The sequence below is a fragment of the Papio anubis genome, chromosome 8 (genome assembly GCF_008728515.1).
Source record: "Papio anubis isolate 15944 chromosome 8, Panubis1.0, whole genome shotgun sequence".
Lineage (NCBI taxonomy): Eukaryota > Metazoa > Chordata > Mammalia > Primates > Cercopithecidae > Papio > Papio anubis.
The window spans coordinates 10,735,364-10,754,276 of NC_044983.1; the positions used below are offsets into that span (position 1 = coordinate 10,735,364).

The 18,913-nt window shown below is 35.4% G+C and overlaps 1 protein-coding gene across 1 annotated transcript in view; it reads right to left on the reverse strand.

The window, feature by feature from the left end:
• LONRF1 (LON peptidase N-terminal domain and ring finger 1) overlaps positions 1-18,913 on the reverse strand; it is a 33,557-nt gene that overhangs the window by 4,595 nt on the left and 10,049 nt on the right. Inside the window, exons 2-10 of the mRNA XM_003902447.4 lie at positions 16,577-16,695; positions 14,279-14,401; positions 11,387-11,536; positions 10,287-10,527; positions 10,088-10,184; positions 8,686-8,800; positions 5,318-5,439; positions 2,727-2,885; positions 2,454-2,616 (exon numbers count right to left, since the gene is read on the reverse strand). Of these exons, the coding sequence (XP_003902496.2) occupies positions 2,454-2,616; positions 2,727-2,885; positions 5,318-5,439; positions 8,686-8,800; positions 10,088-10,184; positions 10,287-10,527; positions 11,387-11,536; positions 14,279-14,401; positions 16,577-16,695 (1,289 nt within the window). The remainder of the gene's footprint in view (positions 1-2,453; positions 2,617-2,726; positions 2,886-5,317; positions 5,440-8,685; positions 8,801-10,087; positions 10,185-10,286; positions 10,528-11,386; positions 11,537-14,278; positions 14,402-16,576; positions 16,696-18,913) is intronic.

Here is an 18,913-nt window from a genome sequence, read left to right on the forward strand (position 1 = left end):
GTGTATTCTTTAGACTACTGGGTCACCAAACTGCAAATGTAGAATTAATTGCATCAGGCTTCCAGCCTGAGATAGAAGGGTAGTCTCAGAGAACACAGGTGGGAATATCTAAGTTTAACTCATCCATCTTATATTGATTTCTTTAATGCACACTTACATCCCACTTGCTACGTGCCAGGTCCTGCTCTGTCTCATATGCACAAACTCATCTGAAAAAATACCAGGCCTGACTCAGCCTTTCATACTTCAAGGATGACTCATATAAAAACAACAAAGGGACTCCGAAAACATTTTGAAACATAAAAATAAGACTACAGCACACCAGAGACTAAAAGGCATACTTTTTACTTTGGAAAGATTTGAAATGAAAATTAAAACTAAAGTTTAAAGAGCATCTGCTTTTTGCATAACAATGTGACTATACTTAATGCCACTGAAGTGTGCACTTAAAGATGGTTAAAATGGTATATTTTATGTATATTTTACCACAATAAAAATAAACTTTTAAAAAAGGTAGAGGAGCCACACAATTGAAGAATTGTGGTCCTGAAATGACTACACAAGATTCGGGCCGTTGCTAACATACACTGACAGGAGCAAGAAACAAAACTTATGACTTGTTCAATCTTTTTTTTTTTTTTTTAAAGCATCTGCTCTGCACCCTCACAAAATTCAAGAAAACAAATGACAGGCTCTAGTAAACAAGGAATGATAACAATTATAAGAGTCTGTGATGACAAACGGAGCTGGCCAAAAAGCAGGCAGAGACGCTTTTAAAGTCTCTGCCTGCTTTTTGGCCAGCTCCCTTTTAAAAGCAAGCTTTTAAAGTCAAAGTACTTTACTGTGATAATTTTAACAGATTTTAAAATTTCATTAGAAGTCACAGAAAACAGAATTATTATAAGAAGAGGAAAATTTGCTATAAAAAACAAATCTGAGAAGGTTTTCCAGAATGGACAAGAAAATCACTATATAGATGAAGACATTATGAGGAGGAAAAATTACTGGACATTCCGAGGACCACAAAGAGGACTCAAGTTTATAAATAATTTATAATTATAAAAAAAATTTATAAAAAAAATTTATACAAGTTTATAAATATCAAATCTGTGATACTTTTAGAATGTGATTCCATTGCCTACATGTTTATAAGTATTAATACATATAGTCATGTAATTTAGCCATATACTCAAGTGATTTTGTCATCAAATCCAATATGTGAAGACATAACTTTACATGCAACTGAAATAGGGTTATTAACTTTACAAAGGAGAACCTTTAGCAAGTGATTCCATTAATTAAGTATGCTTAAGGTTGGCACAGATTATACCAATCAACTCAAAATTTCAACTTACACAATACTTTTGGCCAACTGCACAGGGCAAAGTACCCCAATGCATTTTTATAATAAGATAGGACAGCCAACGTCAGACTAATCAGGTTTATCAGCAGAGAGCCAAATGGCATAATGCTAAAGCTCAGAGCCTGAGTCAGAGAGTTTGCTTTAATCATTTTTGTTACATTATAGGATCTTAGGCAAATTAATTAACACCTCTGAATTATACTTTCCTCATCTACTATTTCATAGAGTTGTGAAAATTCTATGAGTTAATGTTTGTGAAAATACCTAATGCCAATATCCAATAAATGTTGACTGAAATGAAGGGCCTAAACAGATCAATGAACAAGTGACGGGATAAGATCTGTTTTTATAATGCCTTTCCAAAAGAAATTGCCTTCAATTTGGTATTTATAGCATCACAAGTCATTTTTCTGGTTCCTAAACTAACTGCAGTAGGTAAACTGGGTATCGCAAACATCAAAAGGGCCACATTAACCCTATTCTAGAAAGACATCACAAAACCGCTACCCTGCTAAGATATCACCAACATGTACACTGACAGTGCTTTCTATGTCTGCCCCAGGGTCTTCACACAGCATTCAACTCTATTTTATCATTAAGGTTATCTTAGGCACAAGAACAATCTGAGTATATAAAACAATTCTTACAAGACTTGATGTGTTTACATGAAGTTTCAATCTACTAATTCCATCAGCTTCAACTACTAATACATTCAATAAAACAGGGCAGAAATGTAAACCTTTCAAAACTTAGATGGGCTGGAAGTTCAACTTAACCACTATTAAGTACCTATCATGTGTATACACACATGCACATGTGTACATATACACATACATTCTAGGGCACTGGGCTGGTTGTTAAGCCTGTAGAAATAAAGAGAATCTATGTTCTAGTCTTCCAAGTTCTCTCAGAATGTGCAACAATTGCAGAGCAAGATACGAAAAAGGTAACTTGGAGCGCATTCTCAACAGTGGTAGGGCTCTCTCATAAGAAGAACTGGTTCATGCGCCTAGAAAATAGCCTGCATGCCTGTACCAATCCCTGGAACAGGATACACTAAAGTATGCTGGCAAAGCACATTTTAAAATACCTTAACATCTTCCAGATATTCAATGTCGGCAGTGCAATATCCATCTTTCATTCCTCTTTTTAAAACCCTAAACCGCTTTCCTCCAACTGTATCAACCACAGACCTTCCATCAGGTAAGAAATGCACATTTCTAATTTGTAACATACAACCATAATCTGCAAAACTAAAAGAAAACCTTGATTAGTAACAAAGTGGAAACATAAACATGCAAGTTCTCATCCATATTGACAGGTCTAACATAAATACAACTATTTTAGTTCACAAAAAGCATACCTATTTTGTGTATCACTGACACACATGCCAAACTGTTTGGTTCCAGTCTGTATACTTCTTCGAATCATCAATCTATATCTTGGCTCAAATACATGGAGAGGGCAAGGCACAGTGGGGTAGGCCATAGTGCAAACAAATATTGGAACATTCTTGGTCAAGCTGAGGGAAAAACAGTTTAATTATTGAGTTCATACAAGAAAAATATTACCAAACACACACAAAAAATGAGTGAGGTTTATAACAGTAATGAACTAATGTAAAGCAAAAAAAGAATAAGTTCTAAATAAGGTGGTTTTTATTCTTGGCAAGAACAAGAACCAGCACCCCGTTCATTAAGCTCACACTGATGAAATATTAATACTAAAAATCTGCTGTGATCCTCTTACTTATAAGAGTAAATTGAATTTTAAGACACCAGATTATCTTACAGAGCTAAGTATCTTTATGAATCAATTTATTATAAGTAATATTTTATATTAAAATCTGTTTAAATATTTATAACATATGACAATAAATATCTTTTATCCAAACACTCATAGTTACTCTTAGATAACAGTAAGAAAAAGTGAACTCCCACAACAGACAAAAAGCAAATAATTAAAAATTCTTAGGCATTAAAGTATTTTCAAACGCAAGATCAGAAAACATATTCTGATGAGATAACATTTTTTCCAAGTAATTAAAATGATATAACATTTTTCATTGCCAGAGTGGTAGAAAGAAAGAGAAGGATAAAGGCAATGCCCAGTCCTGTCTGAGATACGGGAAAACTGGCAGCATGGGGGCAGTCTGAAACAGCACAGGCACACTAAAGAACATGGCTACAGACAGCAGAAACCTTATGTTGTCGGCAGGAAATGTTCATGTTCTTGGAACCAACCAGCTTATTTTCAGACATGAGTGGACAAGTGCTACATGAATGTTCACTGTAGCAATGTAGGTAGTAACCAAAATGTAGAAGCATAAAGAGGAGACTAGTAAGATCAATTATGGTACATCGGTAAAACAGAATACTATGTTTCCATTAAAAGATGATGTGTATGAACTGAATTAGAAGAAATGCTTGTATCAATGAGAGGAACAGGTTTTAGATATAGATCATGAATAACATGATCCCACCTTTGTTTAAAGCCTGTTTATACATACTGCATTCAAGTTTGGAAATACGTATGTCAAAATGCCAATAGTTGATTCCCTTTGGGTTGCAGATTATGGCTTTTTAAAAAATGCTCATTTGTATTTTTGAGTTTTTTTCAAAATGACCATCAATTACTTATATACACATAAGATGAAACATGTTTAAAATATATGTTTTAAAAAACAGCCCCATTAGTAAGCAGCTGGACACCCTGACGCTTCGCTTCTCTCCAACACGCAGCTCTCTGTGTGTGACTCCCTCCTCTGTCCTTTGAGTCTACCACTCCTCTGTGGGCGGGCTGGTTGTGTCACTGTGTTTAAATTTTCAAAAGTAAAACTGCAGCTTTCTTAAATCTAGATGCTTCAGCATTGATCAGAAAGGTTCATGATTGTCACATCAGAGTATTTTGTAAATCACACAATAAAATACCAATTCTGTAAGAAGACAAATCAATATCTATTTCTATAAAGAAAAGAGTGGCAATCTTTCTTCTACGGAGGGCCCCTGGCTCACTGAAGACATCTGATGGACACATGTTGAAAAAGGAGAGTCTACAAGCACAGCTTTTGTTAGAAAGTGACATATAAAATGTTCAATTTATATTTTGAAAAGTAATGGAAACAAAAAGTTGTTAAATAAATAAAACAGCAAACAAAAATTATAATTTTGCTTTTTAGTGTGTTCAATTAAAAGAGAGTAAAAGAAATAGAGTAAAGAAATTTAAAACCCGTGAATAAAATTTAAAGAGACCCAAGTGACTGGTCAGAGGGAAAGACATTTAGGGAAAAGAAAGGGAGAAAACTGGGAAAGAAAAACAGAAAAGAGACAACAAGCAATGCCTTGCCCTGCCTACCCAGCTCCATCAGCTGCTGTGTACTCTGCGGAGTGGTCTGAATTACCAAATCCCAAAGTTACCTCTGAGATCTTCACCCTCCCGACACCAACTCAGTTGTGCTCCCAGTCAGTATCTTCATTAAGTGAGGATTTGGCCCTGAACACCTCTCTTCCAATTTCAATCTCAGATCTCAAAGTTTGGAAAGCCCCTTCTGGGCCTCCACGTGACAGAAAATCCCCTGCCAATCTAGGTTACTGACCCTAGACCTTCCTCTCGCCCTACCATGACACATGAGAGCTGCCATCACCACCAATGTCACTGTCACTGGTGCCCCCTCTCTATTTCCCATTCCACTGCCTGATGGCACTGTAGGAAATTCCTCCTCCGCCTAAAATACTGCTTCAGCCCACAGAGCTGAGTCAACAACTCCCTGTAAAACATCCGGATGTTACCAAGTGAACTTTTATAAAATTCTGTCTGTTGAGGACCACAGAAACTGCCCAGTACTTCTTGACTAGACTGAGATGAACTACAGACAGGATCCAGCTTGCGGTGAGGTTTTCCCTTACTATTAAAGGGTAGTAGTTCATAATTTTTTTTTTATGAGAAGAAACTTACTGTGAGAGTTCAGCAGTTTCTTCATCATATATTTTTTTTCTCTCAGACAGTTCATCAGGCAGATACTTCACTATTAATTCTTCCAACAGCTGTGTGACACAGTACCTCCTATCTGCTAGATACTAAAAGACAATATTATTTTACATTCCAGCAGTGGTTTTCCTACAGTATAAAACAGGCAACACAGTTAACTGATATATTAAAGCCTTTATTACATATTTATACCATCAATTCTGGGTTAATTAGTGAGGGGAACATTACAATGGATGATGCTAAGCAAAAAAACCTGTCTAAGGCTTTGCTCAAGAGCATTAAAGATAGTTGGCTGCAACCTGAACCAAGTCCTGTACAGAAGAACTGCTTCCTGCTGTGACCACAGCTCCTCTATGAGCTGCAGAGGGCCCTGCCCCGCTGTCTTCCATAACAGAGGCCCTTTTCCATCTGACAGCTCATGGGCACTAAACTGTCATTTTAACTGAGATACAAAAAGGAGATAAGGAATAAATAAAATAACACATTTGCCTTATATAAGAAAAGCAAAACATCTGTTCTGTTCCCAATTTCAGACACAGTCTCTAGATAATTTTTCTTTCAGATTTTTCTTCCATTGTCACCCACTACTGAGTAGAGGAGTGGACCTCGACTCTGTCCTTGAGTGACCCAAGGACGGTGCGTTTCTTGGGACACTATCACTCAGACCTTATCAAGATACTGCTTTTCCTATACGATCCATCCACCCCAGCTCTATATAAAATCGTACATTTGCGCTGCCCCCTAAATATTCTGAAAAAGTACTATCCTCGTGCATTTTTGTGTCATTCTCTATTCCAACTTATAAGTCATCTCTTTCACTCCTGCCTAGGAAAAACATGTCTATCCTTCAAGGTCTGACTCCAATTTTACCTTTTTCACAAACTCTTCCTTAGTTATTTTTTTCTCTCCCAAGAACCCATATTTTACTGTTTTCACCACATAGTAAGCATTGTAGCAGGTAGTAGATGTACACAGATACATTACATCTCTGTAGTTAAAACTAAAAATTGCTTAGGGTAGGGCCAGGGACATGGTCAGGGTGTGTGCACATAACTTTGTACAAAGAAAATGCCCAATACATATTTATTTCATAAAATTAGTGAGGAAAACCTCCTGGGAAACAATCACAACATGAAGCCATCCTTGAATCTGCAGTCAGTAAAAGCAAGGGTTTTGTCATTATCCAATGAAGAACAGATGGGGAAATGCGAGAGGTTGGGAAATTGGTGGTGGTTTTCAAAGTTGAGCATGAATCAGGGCTTGTTAAAATACAGACTACTGAGTCCCACACCAGAGTCTCTGAGCATCTGGGGTAGCATCCAAGAATCTATGTTTCCAACAAGTTCTCAAGTGATAGATGCTGCTGGTCAGGGGATCATGGGGAGAGGTGGCCTTGAGCAGCTAATACATACACAGATAATAAGTGTTTATCTTAAAATTAATCAAATTAGACATTACAAAAGCAATTCCATTATCATTTTCTATTAAGTTAATGAAGATGTTTCAAAATCTAGGGAAATACAACCTCTCTTACGTTACTGATAAAAATCTGAATCAATGTTAACATTTCTGGGGATGAGGCAATCCAACAATTGGTTTCAAGGGCTTTATAAATATATGGCTTTTGATCCCATAATGCACCTCCCAAAAATTTAACCTAAGGAAATAGTCAAAGATGCATAAAATCATTGATTTTAAATGATGTTGGCAAAAGCATGGTATATGAGAAAGAGAACAAGAAACCTTATATATCCAACAACAAGGAAATGTTAAATCACTGGACTATTATGCTGCTATAAAAATCATGTATCTAAAGTAGATGGAAATGGAAAAATGAGCAAAATAAAATGACAAGTAGGAAAAATGTAAAACTGAACAGCATACCAATATTTTTTTAAAGTATATGTATTTTGAATTTACAAATTATATTATGCAGGGTATCTTCAAAGTTGGAAACAGGATATTGCTAAATAGTATGTTAGTTATACTTTCAAAAAATATGCTTAATATATATTTTTCAATCTCCAGGCATTTTTTAAAGAAGGAATATCCCTAATCAAAGCAATGGATCTAATATTATGCCAAAAACCGCAATTACTTTTGCACCACCCTAACAGTTAATCTGGAAAAACAAACATCATAGTTATCCTGGGGACTATTTAAATAAAGTCTGGAAAAATAACATGTTTAGAGTACTTCATCTAAAAACATTGACATATTAGCTGAAAATGGAACTAACAAACTCTTTTAAGAATAAATTTATCTGATGTTTCCTGACTTTGAGAACATTGTAAATATGCTTTTGTTTTACATATCAGCTTGTTACATATATATGTAAGACACATCTCAAATGTAGTAACAGACATGCTATTATGACATCCGTACTGAGTTGTTTTCTATATAGGAAACACTGTATGTATATTCATAATGGTTTTATGAGTTTTTCAATTCATATTTGGAAGATACTTTTCTTTAAGCAATCCTGTCAATCATCAGAATCACTTTCCCCAATCAATGCTACAAACTGCAACTGCCTCTCAGAATCACGGGCTGTAGCCTGACCGTAGGTGATCTGCAGTCACTCGAGCATGATTAAGAGGGTGCTCTCTTCTCATCAGTTAGAGAAGACACCCGCTGAGATCTAGCTACTTTCCTATCACAGGTTATTAGCACTAATCACTGACTCTACAAGAAGGGGTATAGGAAGCTGTACCTCCCTCTCTTCTTTCCAGTCTACCACTTTTCTAGAGCTGCACTGTCCAATGTCGTAGCCATTAGTCACATGTGCCTACTTAAATTTAAGTTAATAAAATGTAAATATAGTACCTCAGTCGCACGAACCACATTTAAAAGCTTAATAGGCAAACGTGGCTAATGGCTAATATATCAGACAGCAAAGATATGGAACATTTCCATCAATGCAGAAAATTCTATTAAGCGAAGTTGTTCTAGATGTTAAGGAAGCTGAAACGGTCCTCAAATCTGGTTTATTATTGAGGGTTGGAGGCATGGCAATAGGGTTTCCCCAATATAGTCATCACCAAAATTGAACTTATCCCTGACCAGATAACTAACCATACCCACTTTTGTTTAAAAAAAAAAAAAATTAAGTACAAGGGGTTTGGTCTTCAGCATCTGTCTTCTTTCCCCCCATCCTCTTCAACCTCATTTTTCTCCAACATTAGCATATGGGTAATAAAACATTATCCTTGTTAGTCACTCAGCATACAGAATGTAATTTTGAACATGATCATCACTATTTCTACGGCTGAACAGAAATTAAACCATGCTGCCAAACTTAAGACTAACAAACAGATACATATACAAATATTTACCTCCTTTAAGCTTTCTTTGCAAAGAGGACAATATGGTGCATGATCTAAACAACGCTCAAGACAATTCTTACAGAATGAATGTCCGCAAGGGGTTGTTACTGGCTCAAAAAACAACCTGAAATCAACCAAAATACATGTTAGTTTTCACATTAAACTATCCACTGGAAAAGCTTGTACTACTATAGAACCATAACACTAATCTCTATTTAAAGGAGGAAGAAGGAGGGCCCGGCAGGCAGGAGAGGAGGGAAGGGGTAATGATAAGTGTAACCATACCCTCCAGAATGTTGTAAAAGTTCTCCATCAACAGAGGCTCCTGCCAAGGGCCTAGAGCTATCCTGACTAACGCAACAGCCCCTGGACACTATGGCTACTAAGCACTTGAAATGTGGCTAGTACAAGCTGATATGTGCAGTGAATGTAAAATACATACCAGATTTCAAAGACTCTCTGCAAAATAAATAATGTAAAATACATCATTAAAAATTATGTTAGCTTTTGTATAGCCTTTAGATTCCCATTTTAATATCAACTTAAAAATGATTCCTTAATAGGTTTATAAGAGCCTTATGATTTAAAACTCATAAAAAGATGATATAATAAATAATGCAGGTGAATCCTAAAGAAATGTTAGGCCTAATACTAAATGTATTATTCAAACATTGCAGAAAAACTAGTTTTACTTATTTTTTGAAACACGATAGTTTTGAATTTGCTAGAAATAGATTTAGAGGTACTTTAGGAACTGTTTAGTATAATCCCCTCACTTCACAAATGAAGAAACCAAGGCTCAGAATTAAGACTTGCTCAGGAATATAACTGCTACCAGCCTAATGTGACCAGCACTAGGCCTCCTGACCCCGTATGAATCTTTTGATCCTACACAATTCATGTAAATGAGAAATGTTATTTCAAAACATTTAGTCTTCTAGAATTATAGCATTCTGAATAATGGAAATCCTTATCCTTATGTTACTTTAAAAAGATTTTATAGTTAATATACATTAATAAGATAGGATCATATAGATAAAATACATAATTAGAATTCATACCCAAATTTAAAACCATGGAGAGAGGTAAGTTTCGATAATAATATCTATAACTTTCTTAGTACTTTACAATTTCCCAGATTCCTTTTATACTGAAGCCATGTGATTCTCACAACAATGAGATGTAGGCTATGCAAAGCTTGACCCCACTTTCTAAATTAGGAAACCTGAGGTTCAGAGATTCAGTTATTTGCCCAAGGCATGAAAGGTAAACCCAGGACTAAAATTCATGTCTTTTGATTTTTATTCCAGCATTCTGTTACTTTACATTGTCTATTATTACCTTTATCTACACTGTATTTTATTTACACTAACATGAAATATTCATCTTCTATAAAGTTTTATATGCTTACCTCATGCAGAGAGAACACTCGAAATCTGAGACATCGATTAATTCCTCTGGAATATCACCATAAGCTAAGGAAAACATACAGACTTCATTGGGAGTTTCTATAAAAACAAAGACATGGGGTTTTCTTCTTTAGGAAAAACTTTAAAGACTATTCTGACTAAATAAATTTATTTTATATAAGTGTAGAGCAAAATGTTTACCTCCTTGTTTTTTAAGCTTATTTCTTCCATCTTCATTTACAATCACATCCTGTTCTAAAAGAGACAACTTTCTTTTCAGCAGAACACCTTTTTCTTGAACAGACAGAACAGGTTCTGAGGACACTCTTTTTAAACAGTCCTCTCTGGCAGGCGTTTCTGTTGAATTTATAGACTGTGCTGACTGAGCACGGTTTAAGCTTCCTTTGACGGGCTCTGAAGTGACCTCTGGTATTTCTTCACTCTACAAAAATACAATAAACAAAGGTAACCGTATTTCTTTACTATCCTTTATTCCTCTCACCAAGAATCAAACTGAAATGAAATTTCAATGCCTTATAATGCTCATTTTAATGTTCATTTAATAGCACTAACTTGATTCCAACACTGTGACAAGTAAATGATTTTTGCCAGCACAGTTGGCCCTCCGTATCCATAGGCTCTGCATCCGTGGGTTCATCCAACTGGGGATAGAAAATATTCTAAAAAAAAGCCTGAACATATATAGACTTTTTTCTTGTCATTATTCCCTAGACAATACAGTATAATAACTATTTACATAGCATTTACATTGTATTAGGTATCATAAGTAACCTAGAGATGATTTAAATATACAGGAGGATGTGCATAAGTTATATGCAAATACTGTGCCATTTTATTAATATATCAGGGACTTCAGCATCCTTGGATTTTCATATCTGTGAGAGGTCCTGGAACCAATCTCCCACAGATACAGGGTATGACTGTACTTACACAGCCCTAGAAATCAAGCTGACTTACATTATAATGAGGTTTAAAAGTAGTTACGCTATAACACAGCTGTTCCTACCCTGAGGAAACATAAAGGCAATGTTCTATACATATTTTTAAATACCTAAAAGTTTCCTGACATTCACGTGACCTAAAATTGTGATTCATTAGCAAATATTTTACATAAAAGATTTTAGTGTAAAATAAAGGCTATAGAAAAAATTCTACTAAGATAACTAATCAGGTTAAAAGTACTTAAGTAGGTGCTAGTACTTGAAACTAGGAAAGTGAAGATCGTAGCTTGTAAAGAAATAGATACGCTAAATTCATGATAACCTCGTCTCACCCCATACCTGCTTTGGGCTAGGTTCACTGGCAGACTGAGACTCTTCCATCACTGAAGGAAAATCAAAAGGTCTGTTTTTAGTACATGGTAATGAACTCCAGGAAGATCCCCTCAGGCCTTCTTTTAAGTTTTCAGGTAATAATAAATCACATAAAATCTGTAAGAGAAATATTAAAGGTAAATATAAAATATTTGGTTAAGGATAATTTCATATAAATTTACCTAATTAAGAATATTTAGAAAGTTTATAGCAGACATTATGTTTAATGAGCAGGAGAGGAACAAGGTAAGCAACACTGTAAGTTCAAAAGTCTTGCAAAACTAGGTGTGCCTCATGGGGTCAAATCACCCGCAAAGAAACTATTCAAAACTTTGAAAGGAAGGCATGGGAGTAGTTAAGACTCAGGATAAAGGCCGATCTTTTAACACAAGGAATATAAAAAGATTTTAAAAGAAATATTAAATATTTATCTCTGAATCTTAGTGAGCCCTATCCTATCAAAATAGTTCATGGTTTACCTCAATGTATATTTATGAGGTTGGCCTTGGGGCACTTATGTAAACTAAACTTGGACTTCTAACTATAAAACTACAAAATTCCTTGTATACACTCAATTTAATCTCTCACTGAACAACTAACCTGTGTGGGCAGTTACTGCTGCCCAATACTTGGTTAGGAGCACCCCATGGCAGCTTCCCTATAATAGCTAGGAAATAAACTGGGAGACAGCTGGAGAATCAGATTTCTGGGTGCTTATCTCAGGAATACGCCTAAAACTCCAACAGAAACAGGCTAAGATAGGGGAATAACGTGGCTAGAATAAAATGAAAGGGATTGTGATATTTTTGGTTGTCAAACAATCTGTATTTATAAATACAGCACATATTAAAGTCTAAAGTGGAGGTTCGGTTTTTCAGCTGTTATCTTTCAAATATACAAAAATCAGAATAAATCACAAATCATTCATGGAAATATAAACAGTGTAGATAAAAGCATGTATCTTTGGTAGGTGCTCAAATACTCCATTTAATAAGCAAACATTTAAAAATCTGTATATACACATTTATATTTCCTCTGTTTTAAAAAATGTATTAAACACACATCCACCCTAGAACCCAGCAATTCCACTCCTAAGTTTTTGCCAAAGAGATGTAAAAACATATGTCCACAAAATGACTTGTACAAGAATACTCATAGCAGCTTAATTTATATCAGGAAAAAATATTGGAAACAATCCAAATGAAAATCACTACTAACTGAAAACCACAAATTCCATTATGTTCATATAATGGAATACTTAGACAACAACAAAAAAATGACTTGATGTATCTAAAAAATATTATGTTCAGCAAAAAAAAAAAAACCCAGACACAAAGGAGTAAATACTGTATGATTCTCCATTCCAATGAAGTTCTAGAATAAGCAACACTACTCTACAGTGACAAATCTCAACAGTAGTTGCCTCTAGGAGCAGGGGATGGAGGATTTACTGGAAAGGAGATGAAGGTACTTTCTAGGGTGATGGAAATATTCTCTGTTTTGACTGGGATGCTGTTACACAGATATATACATTTTTCAAAATTCACTGAAGTGTAAAATCCACGCATTTTATTATATGTAAATTATACCACAACTTAGAAAAAGTACATTGGAGAAAAACAAAATATTCTAAAGCATTATTTGTTTTGCATCCACCTGATCCTATTAACCAGCAAACAAATAGTTACAGAAATAGAAGGATGTTTGGCAGCATGCAAAATACAGAAACATATGCTCTTAAAATTAAACTTTGCAATCTTACCAAGAAGATAACACTAATGAACATGGAACAGTCAGAAAACAGACAACAGTAAACATTTTCTTCTTAAATCAGTGGGCTAGAATGTATAAGCAAACAAACCTCATAGAGGCTATACCAATGCCAGCTGGATTCTTAAGGGGGTTGAGATCTGAGAATAATCTCAAAGTTCTCATGCTTCATGGTACATAAACATCTCTTGGGCTGCTTCTTAAATGGCTGCTCCGATTTCAGAGATTCTGAATCAAAGACTTGTAGTTGGGCCCAGGGCTCTTCAGGTTTAACATGATCCCCACAAGATTCCGACAAAAAGCCACACTCTAAGAAACACTGCAACTGTGATAAATAATGTGGCATGTTTTGAGTATATGGAGGAGAGCATCATGACTGGGACCCTGAATTTGTATTAGCATAGATTTTCTCAAAGAATTTTTTGAAGACCCTACTCTTTCCAGATATTCTGTGAATAAGTCTTGCAAGAGCTGAGTGCTATTTTATTTCATGCTGGCATATCAAAAGCTATGAGATGTTCTGGAGAAACCTAATTAACATGGCTTAACCCAATGCTTCCCAAAGTCACTTCATCAGACAGCTCCCTTCCTTCCCCCATCCCCTATTTTAAAAAATTAATAACTACTAACACACCACAAATAGAACAAAGTATGGAAAGTGACATATGGAGTATTGAAAAATATAAGGCAAAACAAGTGGACTGGGCAATACTATTGGCAATCCTGGGGAGTAAGCAAGGACAGACTTGAAGTAAAAGGCAAAAGGCAGGTCGATAAGGCTTCTGAGCAGGAACATCGTGATAGCAATGCTTAATTAAGGACCATCGATCTGGCTCAGATTGAACAAACTATTAGAAAACTGACCAAAAATATGCATTGAAATATCTGTGAATGAAATGTTTCGATTTCACTACGAACTCAATATAGTAAGTATACGAACCTGAAAACCACTCAAATTGTCACATTTCTTCCTAAGTTAGATTTATTTACTACTTATGTTCTTATTCCAACTTTTATTAGCATTTTTTTAAAAAACCCTGCCTGTCTCTTAGCCCTACCTTGAACTGTAACTGTTGGTAAAGTGATTACCTTTTGTACTTGCAGCTTTGCAGGTGCAAAGTCTTCATCAAGGGCTAAGCACTGAAGAAAGAGTTGTAAGGCATCACCTAAAAAACCAGCATCGTAGAGCACTTTTCCTTTCCTGAAGTAGACCTTCAATAAAAGCACATATATAAAACCTTTGTGGTAAGAATTGCTTTTTAAAAAGTCATTATCAAGTAAAGAAAAACAACAGTTTGCTCAGCAATGCTGATTTTGGGCCAAGCAATGCTGATTTTAGCTCACACCTGTAATCCCAGCACTTTGGGAGGCTGACAAAGGTGGATCACTTGAGTTCAGGAGTTTGAGACCAGCCTGGTCAACCTGGTGAAACCCCGCCTCTACTGAAAATACAAACACTAGCCAGGCGTGGTGGCATGCACCTGTAATCCCAGCTACTCGGGAGGCTAAGGCACGAAAATCACGTGAACATGGGAGGCGGAGGTTGCAGTGAGCTGAGATCACACTAGTGCACTCCAGCCTGGGTGACGGAGCAAGACTGTCTCAAACAAACAAAAAATGGAAATGCAGATTTTAAAATTCTGAATAATTAAGGCCAAAGCATTTTAAAGGCATACCTACACACCATCCTGGAGAAACACTAATAGGGGAACTGAGGCCCAGACAATGACTTTTTGACCAAAGTGCCACACCAAGTCAGAGCTTGGCAGGATCAGAAATACCATGTCCCCACACTTTAAGGAAATTACTGATTTAAATATTATTGATTTAATAAGAACTGTTTGAGGGAAAAGGAAATTACATGTAAAATTATACTGACTTTAAGAATGCATCAAAATTAAAGAAATATTAAATGTGAAAAAAACTTTGTCCTAGATTTAGGGCAATATGGTAAATTTCTTCCAAGTTATTAGGAATCTATAATTGCCCATGCTATTTTTTAAGAAAGTACTTATAGACATAACACTTTTCATAAATCCCTTATTTTGTCTTTCACTTTTGTCCTTTGTAATGTGAGTTCAGCAAACTCTATGACAAAAATTAGAATCCCACTAATTATCACTGATAAACCCAAAATTCAGTTTGTGGGTTGGTCCACCAACAAAGTATTAACTGGTAAGCTTTAAATATTCCTTGCTTATGTGATTAGAATGAAAGAGATTCTTAGTATTAATATCAGAGGAGCCTAAAGAACGTTCTAGTCAAACAGTTTTTTAGCTACCACTTTAATGACTGAAGAAAACCTTTCTGATTACATCACTTCTGTGGTAAGTCCAGAAGATTCCTTTTCAATAGTTTTAAAGCCATGCACACCAATCACTGCCCTCTTATTCTGAATATATTTGCCTTGTACTAACCAGTCATGCCATCGTGAAACTTCGTATCATTTCTCTAATTAATTTATAATTTTTAGAGCAGCCTTACTACACTGTCCTCAAAGGCACAGTTTGAATAGAGGGGAAAAGTCACATAAAAGAGTAACTTGTATCTTAAAGAACACATTTGGACTAATTTGCCTTGACAATTTGATAAAAAGGAGAATCTGTAAACTGATTGTATGTCATACACATTCCTAAGTCTTTTTAAAAGCCACATGAGCAAGGCAACTGCCTTTGTCCCTATCTTCTGAATTAAATCACTGCCTAATCACCTAGTTACCATATGATACCTCCCAAAGTTTCCAACTTTAAGAACCTATTCTCTTTCCATTAATAAATCTCATTCAATGAAGTCCAGTTTGCATCCATCTTCACAATATGGCAAGTTGTATTTCTTTGCAGATATTTTGTATAATAGTCTTTTTTTTCCTGTACCATGAATTGTTTGTTCCTAATTTATGAAAGAAAAGTCTCTTATTATTAAAAAAAATTGTGAGATGATACTCATCCTCTCAAAATACTGAACCCAGATTGGTTTTTGAGATGGGGTCTGTCACCAAGGCTGGAATGCAGTGGTAATTCAGGGGCACAACCTCAATCTCCAGGGCTCCAGTGACCTTCCCACTTCAGCCTCTGGAGTAGTTGGGACTACAGGCACAAACAACCATGCCAGGCTCATTTTTGTATTTTTTGTAGAGACAGAGTTTCACCATGTTGCCCAGGCTGGTCTCAAACTCTTAGGCTCAAGCAATCCGTCCAACTCAGCCTCCCAAAGTGCTGGGATTACAGGAATGAGCCATTGCACCCAGCTGAACCTACATTTCTGGAGCACTAGGTATTTTATTTGGAGTCAACCATCTACTTTGTTAAAATTCGTAACTGTGAATGAATGCATGTCCCCTATAGTTGAAATTTTACAATTTATGCAAACATAAAACAGTAATTTTACCTCAGGCCAATCTGGAAGTTGAAAAAGAACTGCATTTAAATCTTCAATGGCTGCTTTAAACTCTTGGAGACCAGCATATGATTCCGCTCTGTAAATTTTTACAATCAAGTCACTGGGCTCTGAAATAAATATTTTATAAGGATATGATTATTTTTAAAAGATTATTACATAATCCACAAAATATGATCATACCAGATTAGGAAATGACTTAGTGATTCCAGGGTTAATAATCACCAAACTAAAGTCTATAAACCAAGGGCAGTACAGGCACAACCCATTTTACATGTTGAATCTTATCTAGAAGTTGTATCAAATCGTAAGTAGATCATTTTAGTGGAGGAAACTGTTTTCCAAAATATTGTAAATACTTTTATAATATGAATAATCACTCTTAAGAAAACTTTTTTTTTAACAAAGGGTAGTCTATAAAGATTTTGAAGACATCTTTCTTAGATGTTTAGATTTGCCTTTTTATAGTAAATCTTATATTTTTACCCTACTTTCTAAGTCCTCATTGATAAAAATAGCCATATGTGTAACTATTGCATGTGGAATTCCCACAGTGACAAGGGACTGACAAAGGCTCAATCTTATGAGGGTATACAGTAGTCTTGATTCTGGAGGAAATGAGTCAATAAGAGTCAGCTTTTAAGAGAGCGAATTTTAATTCCTGCCACTAGCAAAAACGGTATTGGCCCACTTCAAAATATATTTAATTTAAAATACTCCTGAGAAAAAAGGCTTTGTTATTTGTTTCACTATCATCTACATCTGTACTTAAGAAGCCAAATTATTATCTTATGGCATTCAGAATTTCAGACACTTAGCTGGTTCACTGATATTACTGCAATCAATTACTACAGGTACGCAGATTCTAAAACTGATGTCCAAGCAAGAAATTAATTTTTAATATAGCAACAAATGACATCAACTTGACTCTTATTTTAAAGCTATCTTTGAGATCTTTAAAAGCATAAGGTACTCATTGTAAGATGGGCATAAAGACCTTAATGCCTCTAAATAAAATTTAATAAAATTCATCAATAGCTGCCGGGTTTACTCTAGTTTTTAGATGACTGCTTTTCTATTGATAACTCTCACTTGAGCAATTAATTTAGGAAGGCCTCTTTCAGTTGCTGGTGCCTGCGAACTGGAATTACAATGTTCCCACAATTTTATATCAATGAAAACATTTAAAGAGTAAAATTAATATTTTATAAAACTTTTTACTTCTTAAAAAAGACATGTCTAGAGTATTTTGTCTGGTGCTTCTTAAAGCAATGAAAAATTATCTCCGAACAAAATGCATATGAATTAAAAGTTCAATATGATTAATCAATCAAGAATTAAGAGTTCCTAGCACAAACCTAGACCCTGTAGGTATTCAAAAATGTTTTACATTATTCCTGTCTTTGAGGAGCTTATAATCTAGCTAGAAAATTTTACTGTGAAACAGCATCATGCAATACTGACTTGTCAAGTACAACTGGAGTTGAAAAAACAGAGCGATGTATGGCAAAATAGTCTAACAACGAGTAGTAAAAGCATCAGCATCAAAAACTCCAGGCTATAAAGGACTGGGCTCAGAAAGTGCAGTTTTCCACCCACAGCTGGGGTGCTTCCAAAAGCATCCTTGAGACAGACTCCGCTCTAGTACCTCCAGCGAGAAGGAGTTCACTATCACAACAAGCAGCCCATTCTTGGATTTTTATTTTTTTTAATTTCAATTTTTTTCTTATATATCAAGTTCTCACTCCTTTATATTTGATGCCATGCACATTCAGAACTGTTGAATATTTCCCCTTTTATCCATGCCTTCACTGCTCAATCACCTTTATAGTTTCTTTATGGCAGCAGTGAGTGACTCAGAAGACCTGTCTTTGAAAAAACAGTCAAACTATAAAATGTATCCACTCTGACCAAAGCAAAAAAAAGACATATTCCTTCCTCTCTCCACACAGAAAACTTCAGGATATTGAGATCTCCCTAAAGGAGGTCCTAAACAGTATATGTTGGGGTAAGAAGAGAAGATGCACACCCTAGAGATAAAAAGAGCCAGATTTTAAAACACTTGCTCCCTAACTCCTTGTATGTAATGTTCTTATTGAGAATTTCCAGTGTTAATGGATTATTTTGAATGATTTAAAAAAAAAAAGAAAAAAGACAACAAAACCCTCATCAGGTGAGTTCAAACTTCCAATACTTTTTTTAAAAGATTAGGACCATCACACTTACTGATCTCAAATTCTTTTTAATTCTAAAAAAGAGCCAAGTGCACTAAAAGAGCCCCTTTGAAAAGCATACACAAGGTCTGCCTTCCATGTAAACTTTCAAGAA